The sequence below is a fragment of the Bidens hawaiensis genome, unplaced genomic scaffold (assembly GCF_021521415.1).
Source record: "Bidens hawaiensis isolate Kalapana, Puna unplaced genomic scaffold, B.hawaiensis_p1.1 tig00012490_1, whole genome shotgun sequence".
In the NCBI taxonomy this organism is placed as follows: Eukaryota; Viridiplantae; Streptophyta; class Magnoliopsida; order Asterales; family Asteraceae; genus Bidens; species Bidens hawaiensis.
The window spans coordinates 1,119-14,350 of NW_027492024.1; the positions used below are offsets into that span (position 1 = coordinate 1,119).

The window sequence follows — 13,232 nt, forward strand, 5'->3', positions numbered from 1 at the left end:
CAAAACCAAGTTTTGTTCCATCTGTCAATAATTGTTGCAAGCTTCACATGGCAAAAACTGCATCAAATAATGCTTTCGCAAAGCCGAAACCTACTACTAAGGCGAAGATCGCATGTAGCATGGCGAGACACGAGTGGTGGCCACCGTGGTTCTACGTTGATACCGCCCCACTTATCGTTGTACGACTCGAGTGGCGACCGCCATGGCAACGACATTCCATCCTTGAGGACAAGGACATTTTCAAGGGGTCGGGAATTGATACAATCCTATTATTATTATTATTATTATTATTATTTAAGTTTATCTTTTATTTAGTTTCCTTATTGTATTGTAATTAGGTTTCCTTATTGTTTATCTTTTCCAATTATTATGTATTTGGTTTTCCTATATATTGTAATCTTGTTTAAGAAAAATAATAAGAAAGAATTATTATTTGGGTCTATTATCTCTTCTTCTCTTGTGTTCTTGGAGATTGACGGTTGTCTTAAATAAACCGTAACATGGGCTTTTTAAAGGCCAATGTGCATTCTTAATTATGTCTTTGGGGGGCATGTGGATTTTTTTCTTAGATTTCACTAACATATTAAGCTTGATGGGCTAATTTTAATGAAGGTCTATCCTCACCCTGAAGCATGAATGAATTTGTCTATGATCACATAATAAAGAATTCAGCGTTACTATTTATTATTATTATTATTTTGAACAGAAAAGACCCGGACATGTGATTCTATTGTAGTTTCATAAACAAGGTCCATCCGTCCATGTGTTCTTTTTCTAGATTTAACTTAGACCGTGGATTGTCCAAGTTTACTGGACTGCTAGTGGATATCAAGTTGCTAGATTTTGTTTGAGTTAGCCTATCTTTACGGCTTAGAACTGGGCTTAGCGTAGGTTTGATTTAAATATCGTATTGGCCCAATCTGAGCAGGATGGAGTGATGGACTGATGGAGTGTGTTCCTGTGGACTTGTGGTCCTTGTGGAGTAGGAGTAGAGGTGTACAAAACCCCTTTTTTATTTTCAAATCGAACGATTTATAAACTGAACAAGGTTTGATCAAAGCCTGGTCAAAATCGGTTTGACTCAAACCGGTTCAGTTTATAACCAGTTTGGAAGCAAGAAAGAAATGCCAACCTGGTCCAGGTCGGTTCGGTTTGGTTTAGAACCAGTTTAACGGTTTTTAACCGGCTTTAAACCGGTTTTTCTCAATCCGGTTCGTTTTTAATACCGGTTTGATTGTTCAAAAGGGGAACCATTGGTTTGGGTCGGTTCATGAACCAATCTGGGTGAAACCGGTTTCCTTATCAAACCGGTTCGGGTCTGTTTGCCATGAATCGGTCGCAAACCCATTTTTGTACACCTCTACTGTGGAATGTGGACATCGTTAAACCATATTAAAATTTTACATAACTAAGGTTATACTAAATAAACTAGTTTGAGCACTCTCGAGTTACATGGGTTTATTTATGTTTTTGTATTTAATCGTTTTACTATTTTATATTTTATAGTCACTTATTTTATTTTTTAACGTAATTTTGTTTTGATTTAATTATATATACATATATACTAGTTGTGCCCTGCTTGCGGTGCGCCGCATATAATGTATATATGTGTGAACCCTCGGGTGGGCAAAAGTAAAATTGCACTAATTTTGACGTTATTTTACTAATTTTGTGAAAATAACGTTAAAAGTGATGGAAGGTTAATCAGGCATCATGTGGTGGCGTTGATAGCCGAAAGACAAGGGTACATGCACCAATCAGCCGGCGTCCCGATGATTGAGTGCTATGTGCCTTATGTAATATGTCCAAGGCTTGATGCAAAACTACTATCGAGCTGGGGGTCTCACCGGAAGCAGCCTCTCTATCCCCATGGGGTAGAGGTAAGGCTGTCTACATCTTACCCTCCTCAGACCCTACCATAGCTTTGCTATTGGTGGGATATACTGAGTACGATGATGATGATGATGATGATACATATATACTAGTTTGTAACGTTCATTGTATTTTTTAACATGTGGGCTATTTCAATTGAGATGTATAGATTTTTTCAATTTTTAACGAACAAACACGAACGTGTTGATTTTTTAAACGAACAAACATGAACACAAATATTTGTCTTATCATAAAGAGCCGGTTGATGTAGGTGACGATAGTGATTGATACATGAGAGGGGAGGTTAACAATCGTGGGTGGTAATCGAAAGTTAACCGGTGATGAAGAGGATAGACCAACGACGGAGAATATGTAACGAGGAAAATTAAATTAGGGTTTAATGATAAAAGAGTATCACAAATAAATTAGATATTATAAACCGTTTAAAGGCTATTGGAGTTTGGTGAGACCCATGACCTGCGAAAGTTATCGTTTGATGATGAAAGGGCAACCAGAGAGTGACAAATATGTTTTTTTGGTAGACACTTATATAGATTATAAATAGATTAATAAATAAGATTACAGACTTAAACATGATACTATTTAATTAATTTTTTTAAAAGCTAATTTAAATCACTAATATGCCACTAATTCATCCGATCATTCAAACTAGAGGTGCACAAATCGGGTATTAGAAAAACCTGGTTTCGGGTATGACCGGGTATTGGAAAATCGGTTATTAGCAATACCCGGGCAGTGTCCGGGTATTGCCTCTAAAAATCATACCCTATGTATCGTGTTTGGTCGGGTATAGAACCGGGTATTCTAAAATCAGGTATTTGAATACCCTATTTCCGGGTATTGAAAAAACCATATTTTCGGGTTTTTTACAGACATTTTTCGGGTATAGATGGAATTTTTTTGGGTTGCTCTTTTAGGGGTATTTTTGGGTATTTTCCAGTTATTTTTCAGGTAATTTCGAGTATATATCGGGTATTTGAAAAACCTGGTTCCGAGTATGGAACCGGTTCGGGTTTTCGGGTATTACCGGGTAAAAATGCGGTCCGGTTCGAGTACGGGCTTTAGTACTAAAATGCATACCTTATCTGTACCCTACGGGTAGGGTTGGGTACGAGTTCGGGTATCAAAAACCCGGGTATAAAAAAACCAGTTCTGGGTTTTTCTTCAAGTCCGGTTCTGAGTTCAGTTTTGTGCACCTCTATCTCAAACTACTTAATTAATTATCTAATTAATTTAAGCAAGAAAATTCTGAGTATCCAATTACATCTTTGACTCATTTCCTCAAAGCATCCTACATGTTAGAGTTCACCTGTGAACTAATTATGTGAGGTTTAAGAACTTAAAAATCTTGATGTAACAATACTTTTAATTTTTTTTATATGTATTATAATAGGAGCTAGCAATTGTCAACATGCTCATATTGATCAAAAGAGGATTAATTCTGTAAATGATTGGATATGATATATGTTACACGACTAGATTTTTTTTAATTATTTTTACATGAATCAAAAAGTGAAATAGATATAACAAACTATTACATTACAATTAAACAATGTAATATAACAATTTCCTACATCTGCTACACTTTTTGATTCGTGTAAAAAGAATTCTAGTAAGTATAACATACATATAGTAAAAAACAAAATTGTTACATAGAGTACTTAAAACTCGAGTTCTCAAATTATCCTTTCTGTATATCGTTATTGTAAAAACAATAGTTTTGTGAGAATCATAAGAAAATATACAGGTCTTTAAATATATGATCTAGTGATTGAGATTAATGATTTATAAAAATTTTATAGCGTCCTATTTAGAAGATATAATATATTATTTTAGTGGTATTTTTATTTTAAAGTTTTCTTACGTTTCTCACAAAATAATTATTTTATATTGAAACAACATATATGCATGCAAAGATATGGATGTGTATGTATCAATGTATGTATGTAATATTGAAGGCATTGGGACAATAATGTTGTAGTGCTTAGCTAGTGTGCCATGATGATGACTTTGACTTGTATGTGATAATAACATTTCCATAATGGAAATATAGTTCACTCTTCTTATTTTATATCTTTATTGAGATCTCAAAACTATAGCTCTAATTTCCTTAGCAAAAATAACAAGCTCCAAAAAGTTAGCCTAATTGAACTTGAAGTTAATTACTTGTAGTTAGTGATAATAAATTACTATTTAGAGTTTTATTTGTGCGTTTTTATGTCATATTGTGCCTTTTGAGCTAGTATATTTTACGTGGAAACATGGAGTGCAACTTTGTTGTTTATGTTGTAAAGGGTGGGACGTCGAAGCACAAGACAAGATGTTATGATATCAAAACCTAACTTAATGTGTCATAGATTGATCATGCTATTTGTTTTTCTTTCTTACTTTAGGAACAATTAAATCGTTTAAGAATCATCATAACCAAACGGTTGATTCTTAATTTGTTAGGTTAGTATGTTGTTTTTCAGTTAAATTGTTGATTTAATCCGTTCCTTTTACACCCAATTAAATCTATAATAAATCATAATTTTGTCTCTCCCTTTTACTTCGATTATCCAAACCAAGATGTGGTCAAAGGTAATAATAGATGAATGTTCACACATTGCATAAATGGCATGGACCATCTTAGATCAATCATGCTCCTAAGAGACTAAAGTATGAAGGTCACCTAACATTACACACCAATTATGATATTTCATGTGCATATTAAAAATTGTAACAAAATCATTAACTTAATATCTCAATTATTGTTACTTTTTACTCCTATTAAAATTTAATTTTTCTGTCAATTGAGTATACTAAAAAATAAATATAAACTGGTAAACCTAATGGAGTGTTCTATATTATCTACCATGTTAATTTTTCCTTTATAACGTCTATCTAAATAAGTATCTTACTTGTCTATCGTCTATCTTCACATTATAACAAAAGTATAACATTGGTGTAAATTTATGTAGCAAGTTTGTTTTGTATTTGTATAAAGACCTTTTATGATATACAATAGGAAAAAATTAAACAAAAATTAAAACAAGTATCAAATCACAAGTGCCAGGGGTGTCCATAGTATACATAAAACATGTACGATAATATGGTCACATGAATATTATCTTAAAATTCAACAAGTCCTATAACTATACGATACATGATGAAATTATCTTAAAAGTCAACAAGTGCCTTTTGGTTTTGTTATACAAGTCTAACTCAAATCTAACATAACATCACATCATAAACTTAACCCCAGGATAGAATTGAAAACTATAGTTTCCAGTTTCAACTTTCAACCACCATATGAATAAATTCCCTATAAATATAATACTTCCAAATTTTTTAAAATCTTTATAGTTAAAAATCATTTTACATGAATTATAAAAACACTAAATCTTATCTATATTACACATAATCCAAAAATGTGTTGGTAAAATTTGCTTAATGGGTTATGAAATTGACACATCAAGATCTTAACATCTTTCATCTTGTTTTTGTGCATCATATGGTTGTGCATTATGATGTTGTACTTGTACATGTTATCTAACATTTGGATGTTTCTTATTTTGGAGTGAGCATCTAAAGTTGTACCTTCAGATTTAAAAGACAATAATAACCATTTATATGGAACTGCATACTTTTCAAACACCCACCCACAGCTGGTGCTCAACCATCATGATCATGATTCACATGACTTGTGTTTTATTTACTTGTTTGGGTAAAAAATCATTTCACATAACTTTCTTTTGAGCCACTTTAGAGTTCATGTGAAGCAAATTAAATAATTATAAAATTAATATATTACATCAAATGAATATTATTGGTAAATTACATAAACAGTTAAACAAAATAAGGATGCATGTTTAGCTAAGAAGGTATTATAAAGTTGTCAATTTAGTTAAGAAGTTGTAGTAAGTACACGAGGCCCAAACCTAGTTAGATACTAAGTTAGTCGAGGGGTATCATATTGAATATCCCATGAATTATCATGCATTGTTCACAATAATTTGTTCCAACTATCCTACAAACTCAGAGTCAAAGTTCTGCTTAATTGAGTAGCTAAATAATGCAACCAGCCAATTTATGCTTCATCAACATAAATATTTGACCTAATTGAAGTGGTCCTATGAATTCAAATCATGTAAAAGATAATATATTGCTATACAAATAACCAAACTTTACACATCTAAACTATAAAACTTAATAATCCATTCATATTATATTATCACAAAACTCAACATCTTTTTTTACTATTCACCTTTTAAAAATGTTTGATAAATCAGTGTCACTTGATTGTAAAACGGGTATCCGATACTATATAACACATGAAAATTTGCATGTCATTATGTGAGTCCACCACATTGTGGATCTTTAAGAAGAATATAAAATCTTGCAACAACTAACATGAAATATACAAAGGTATCAATATACAACTATCATTGCATAAGTTACAAAAACAAAAAAGAAAGATTTGATCATTTTCACATGTACAACTCCTTTTGCACAATGTACAAGTTAAGTTTGCAGTATGTGTCCACCCATTGGAGAAATGATTAAAACAAGGCTGAAAAGTGGAAACCCATCCTATAATACTACTATAAAGGCAGCATTGTAAATTGTATATAGAGATATTCTTTCTTTCATATACACACACAAAAACAAAAGGGATGAAGAGAATCTGCTGTTTCACTGCAAATTTGGTCCCAGTTCTATTTCTATCTGACAAAAGGAAACTCAAATAGGGAAGCCCAACAGAAACCCATCCTTAGCAAACTGTCCAATTTGTAGTATAAGTTTGCATTCTCTTTGACCAGTACCAAAACATAGAAAAAGTAAAAGAAACAAAAATTAGTAAGTATTATAAATATCCATTCATAAAGATTGGATTTTTTTTATATTACAAGTTTTTAATTTATATATTTCAGTTTCCTTGAGAAAAGAAAGATGGAAGCAGTATAAAGTGTTCTAGGTATTCACTGAAATTCAATCTTAAAAACTGGATTTTTGAGATTATTTAACCAAGAAAAGATAAAAACAGTAAAAAGAAACAGTGTTTTACATATTTATGAAATCCATTCATAAATATTGGTTCTTTTAAATTATATTATAAGTTTTTAACTGTCTTTGACCAAAAAGAAAAGATGAAGCAGTAAAAAGGGTTCTAAGTATTCAGTAAAGTTCAATCATAAAAATTGGATCTTTGAGATTACTAGACCAAATTACCAAGATAGAAACAGTAAATAAGAAAATAGTGTTCTACATATTCAAAAAAATCAATTCATAAATATAGATATTTTTTATATTATAAGTGTTTAATTTACATGTTTCAGTGTGCTTTCTCTTTAACCAGAAAGAAAAGATGAAGCAGTATAAAGGGTTTCAAGAATTCAGTAAAATATAATCATAAAAATTGGATCTTGGAGATTAGTAGTTTACCAAGAAAACAGCGAAAGGTACAAGAAATGAAGAAAGTGAATTCCCACAATGGTTTTTCACTTTTGAGTAAATGAAAAGTTGACCAAGTCAAAATTTGACATCTTAGACCATCCGTAGTGGCAACGTTGCCACTACGTTATGTGATGAAAACGCGGGGTACACCGCCCTCCCTCTGCGTTATGTGAAGCTTGTTTATGGCCGCGTTGTATACAAAACGCGGGGGTTGGCACAGAAATAAAAAAAAAATAGCCGTTGGAGCCGTTGGGAATTTAAAAAAAAAATTTAAATTATATTAATTATATTTATACTATATAAACAAACCAAATTTTTTTAACACACTCCTTCCACTTCTATACCAATTTATATCTTTTACACTAATATTTCTACCATCATGTTTCCAAACAACAACCAAAATATTCTCGGTTTCGGCCAATATGCCCGTCAAGGCAACCAAAATCCACAACCGGTTCGTCGTCGGCAACGGGTTCGAATCCCGAATTGGAAAGCCAATTCCAATTAATGAACTCTCGACTCCAAGATTTACACCAACTTGGAACCCAACAACTTCAAGTAAATTTGGACGCCGTCGACCTACTTCGAAGGAATGAGATGGACAAAGACATCGAGATTTTATCAAACGAGCTATCCGAAGACGACCCCGATAGTCCAATCTTTAAAAGCCAATCGACGAGTGAAAATTTTAGAAAAATATAAATGAGTTTTAGTTTTATTAGTATTATTTATGTTTTTTTATTTTAATTTGATGTATTTTTTTAATTTAGTTTAATGTATTTTTTATTTGGAAGTTTAATGTAATTTTTAATTTTATGTTAATTTATTTAAATGATTTAGTATTTAAAAAAACAAATAAAATTAATAATGACTGGGCGCCACGTGGCGCATAACCCCTGGTAGTGGAGAGTTATGACTACAGCCTGTTTTCGTACAAAACCATAACTCTGACTGGGCGCCACGTGGCGCATAACCCCTGGTAGTGGAGAGTTATGACTACAGCCTGTTTTCGTACAAAACCATAACTCTGACTGGGCGTCACGTGGCGCATAACCCCTGGTTTAGAGAAATGAGAAGGTTCATCATATATCATTCCAAAATAATTTGGGTGGGCCCCTGTACATTACTAGACATTGAAATCTCACTTTCTCCTTAGGATTATTATAATCATAAATTATGGTTGTTTTACACTAATGTCAAACCATAAACCAAACAACCTTAAAGTAGAGAAAAAGCCATGAGTATTGAACAGGAGTGCCCTTGGGGACAAAAACAGCCCCACAAACTCATAAGGTTCCCCATATATTTTATTTTAGATATTCGTCCACACTTTACTTTTGATCTTTATAACTTTATAAGATCTTCCCTATACATCTCTCCTCAATGATCAATTTGTTTTTTCTACTATATAAGTTACTATTATTATTATATTATAACATCGAAAATGTATTGATGTTGAAACTTACGAAGACACATAATTCGCAAACGAGCAAGCCGCAAGCTAAGCTGACCTTAGCTCATGTTCGGCTCGTTTACAGACCAAGTCAGCTTGACTTAGCTTGTTTACAATCGAGCAAATTTCAAGCAAGGTTATTTCAAGCACGCTTTTTAACAGCCATAAAGGCATTTGATTATTGTAAGCATCTTAAGAATATTTAAAACCTAATCATCAAGAAGTCAAACCAATAGTTCCTAAAAGTCAACAAATCAAGAATCAAAGTCATATCCACAATAATATATACTTTTTTTAATAAATTTTCTAACTTCTACAGAGCATATTTTCTTTTAATAAATCAACAATCTTGAAAGTCTAATCCTTCACAAAATTACTACAATGCCTCAAGTCAAGAAACTCAAAAGTCAACAGACAAGAAGCTACCCTTTTGTCAATGCAAACATACATCATCATGTTTAGCATGTTAAACAAAATAAATAGAATACAGCTAACCCCTTTAATTCAAGAAACTAATAAACTGTCAGCACACAAGAATCAAAGGGTAGCTTTGTGACATGTCTATTTATGATCCCACCCACCTCTAAATCATTGATCATAATATTCAACAAGTGTCCCTAACATTAATACCTACAAACAATACTGCACACACACGGATCGATATATAATATATCAAAAGGTACCGAACTGACCGATAAAATGTAGACAATTTAATTGAAGCAAATGTAGAATGTGTTTTTCCAACACATGAGTTTGTTGACTTTGACCAGAAACAGAGATATAGAATAAGGGTCGCAATGTAATTGCACCATAACAACATACTATAGCAAATGCAAACTAATTACTATACTTAAAAAGATAGCAGATTATCAATGGGGGCGCGGTTGACCGGAGTCAATCTCATTTGTTGTTCTTGGGTACGGTTCTTCTTGAAATGGACCTCGGGTGATGATGTCACTGATGATGCATTCGCCCATGAGTTGTTAGAGTTGTCGCTGCTGAAATAGGCATCCACTACCCCACTTGGACTTCCGGGAACCGAGTATTTTCGTTTGTGAGTTTGAAAATAACTGGTTGAATTATTGTTTGATACATCCATGATGAAATCAGAACATTTGTCCAAGTTTTCCTGTTAAGATATGCAATTTAATATATCTTAGCATCACTTATTTTAAACAAATAAGTTTTAAGAATATGAACATGTTCGTGTCCGTTTGTTAATTTTCTAAAAGAACGGTTCACGAACATAAGCAGACAAAAGTGATCAATATTATTAGATCACTAAAAGTTAAGTAATGAATATTAGGCTAATTAATTAAATTAAAAATCAATGATTTTAAATTGTTTAGTAATAAATAACTAAATTACAATCGATGAATGTTTTAAATTAAAATTAGGCTTAACGGTTTTAAAATATGAAAAATCACATAACAAACATATATGAATGGATGAACGTTCGATTCGTTTACAGACCTACCAATAGATAATTAGATATAACCCTTAAAACAATGAAACAAAACCAAAGAATGAGTTCAAATTTGACGCAGATGCAACCCGTAAGCTAAACTTGTTGAAGAGGTAGGTCCCAGCAGAGCACAGTTGGACCCGCAGAACTCACCTTGAAGAGGGACGTTTGCGCAAGGACCAACTGGTTCCGCAGGACCCACCATGCTCAGAGATAAAGACCTTACGCGCAGTACGCCAGCTGTTCCAGCAGGAAAAGCCTCCCAATGGTGAAGTATCCCGCCTGTCCCCGCAGCTGCGGATACAAGCCATCAGGGAAGGCTACCCGCACTAATAGCAAGGCTACACGCACAAGGCACTCAATAATTCAGTGTCACCTGAAGGAATGAGCAACGCGGGAATACTCCCGCCCAAATGAGCCAGTCCGTATGCTTCTGGAAGATCTTTTGTACTATACCTGCCAAGGTATGGACAAAATAGACAAGATCTGACCAAAGCAACCCATGAACCAATCACAGGGTGACAGCTCACCGACAACAGTACGAGGAGGAGCATGCTCTAGTACTGTTTGTCACTATTAGCCGCTGCCTACTTACCAACCCTTGTCGTGGCACGCACATAGCCTGCAGTTGGTGGAAAGGGAACAGTATACAGCCGGCCTTGTCACTATCAGCCGCTGCCTACCCACCAACCAGCATGGCACGTGCGTAGCCCATAGTTGGTAGAACAGGAATATTATACAGCTGGCTGTACCTGCTTGGAAACCTACCTTCGGCTATAAATACTCCAACACCTTGGAACGGTAGGATCATATGGTATTTTACCTTCACTAGCTATTTCTCTCAATATACACTTATATTCAGAGCAATCTAGTCTGATTCTCACGCCGGAGGGTGGTCACAAGGAGGAACCCCCCCTTCTCAGTGACGAGCTCACGGTGTTTGTTTTGCAGGTCATCTGAAGAACATCCTTCTTTACCAGACTTGACCCTCGTGGGAAACATCTATTTAACCCCCAGATTATCCGTAAAATACAAGTGATTTTGAACTCGTTAGCTTAACAATCTAATACATTTTTAGGGCAAAGAGCAAACCTCGGTAATATTAAGAAGACTCATAAGCTGATTTCTATAATCCAATGCATTATCAGGCTCAATCTCTTTGCTAACAATGCACATTATGGCAGCAGCCATTACAGAAGGAAGAAACCCTAGAAACCTTGAATCTGCATTCATTATAACAAAGATCAGCCACATAATTCAACCTAAAACTACCATCATATAGGTGATCTGTAATCACATCATAAGCTTACCATTAATAACAGATAGAAGAATCCGCTCACACCGCCTCAAGAACTCATAATGCAGATGATGAGTCATCAAATTAAGCCTCCTCATGATGTAATCGAAGAATGCAATCGGGGTTACTGGATTCATCTTCCATTCAAGAAAAGATAACACCAAAAGCTCCATCTTCATAATAGTTTTCGACTCAAACACAAATTTAGTTCCTTCCATCTAAACAAAATAAACAAACACCATCAATTGCAGTACAAAATTAGCTTAGACATTTTCACAAACACTTAGTATGCATTAAAAAATAACACAAACACCATCATTCCACTACATAATTAGTTGACACTTAAAATGCATTAAACATTAACACAAACACCATCAATTCCACTACAAAATTAGCTTAAGCATTTTCACAAACACTTAAAATGCATTAGAAATTAACACAAACACCATCATTCCACTACAAAATTAACTTAAGCATTTTCACAAACACTTAAAATGCATTAAAAATTAACACAAACACCATCAATTGCACTACAAAATTAGCTTATGCATTTTCACAAACACTTATTCTACATCCCCCAAAAAATGCACATACACCAACAATTGCACTGCAAATTTAGCTTAAGCATGTTCACAAACACTTATTCTGCATAAAAAAAATAACACAGACACCAACAATTGCACTGCAAATTAGATTAGGCATTTTAACAAACACTTAGAGTGCATCCATAAATAAAAAAGCTTACTTGCAAATCTAAAAGAAGAGGGGGTTGGATCTCTTCAAGCTTAGAAGCTAAAGAAAGAGAAGCCACAGCCAGCAGCTGATTCATCCATGGCTTATCCTTCTGAAACGAACTGCTCATCGAAAACCTATCAAAGTAATTGACAGCCAACACACTCGTCAACGCCACAAACCCATAATGCGAACCCACCCGATTCATCCAATCAACCGACTCTTTTCTCAAACTCAAACCAACAACATTACTAGCATTCTTATTATTATTATTATTATTAATATTCTCCTCTTTTGTCAAAAGAGAATCAAGCTCTTCTTCTTCCCAGTGAGTAGTAAAGTTTGAATCTTTATCGTTGTTCAAGATTTCATCTGACGGTCCAAAATCGAAATCTTGTTCGTCGCAAAACAGGGCATCAAAGATGGGTTGTGACGTCATCATCGTGAAGAGGATGAAGAGGGGTTGATTCATTATCTTCAGGAACACAAGAAGAAGAAATTGAACATGTTTTGTGTGTTGTGTTGTGTGTGAATAAACAGTCAGTAGTCACACAGAGAGAGTGAGAATGGTTTTATACTAGTATTTTATTATTATTCTTCAAGGAAAGAAAAGAAAAGAAAAAAAGATGGGTGTTTGTTTGGGCTCTCGAGAAGAGAAGAGAAATTGATGATGAACTGGCAACATCCAATCGTATATACGCTTTGTGACTCATGTATGTATGTATCATGTATGCAGGACGAGGTTTATTTATATATTTTTGGTATTTATTTTGTCCTATCTTCTTTTCTTACTTTAGTCCTGCGGTTTTATTGATTTACAAAACTGACCCTTCAAGTTGAATACGTTTTCTTTTTTACTACAAGAACCTATTCTATAATACAAGGGTACTACTAGGGAAACCACACCCCTTATACGCCCCGTATAGGGCTATATGGGGGCGTATACGATATATGTG

At 34.0% G+C, this 13,232-nt stretch overlaps 1 protein-coding gene across 1 annotated transcript; it reads right to left on the reverse strand.

Annotated features, from left to right (window-relative positions):
* Positions 1–9,470: 9,470 nt before the first annotated feature.
* On the reverse strand, positions 9,471–12,880 carry LOC143541298 (cyclin-D3-3-like). The gene is made up of 4 exons (XM_077034160.1): positions 12,290–12,880; positions 11,558–11,762; positions 11,340–11,470; positions 9,471–9,911 (listed from the first exon to the last, which is right to left on the reverse strand). The coding sequence occupies exons 1-4, from the start codon at positions 12,746–12,748 to the stop codon at positions 9,633–9,635; spliced, it is 1,074 nt and encodes a 357-aa protein (XP_076890275.1). The 5' UTR covers positions 12,749–12,880; the 3' UTR covers positions 9,471–9,632.
* Positions 12,881–13,232: the final 352 nt, after the last annotated feature.

What these genes read in the sequence shown, in the direction of transcription:
- LOC143541298 (XM_077034160.1), bottom strand. Translation starts at nt 12,748, where the DNA reads ATGAATCAACCCCTCTTCATCCTCTTCACGATGATGACGTCACAACCC. An exon ending in CTCTTCTTTTAGATTTGCAA is followed by an intron (nt 11,763 to 12,289) that starts GTAAGCTTTTTT and finishes TATTTTGTTTAG; the next exon opens with ATGGAAGGAACTAAATTTGT. An exon ending in TCTTCTATCTGTTATTAATG is followed by an intron (nt 11,471 to 11,557) that starts GTAAGCTTATGA and finishes TAATGAATGCAG; the next exon opens with ATTCAAGGTTTCTAGGGTTT.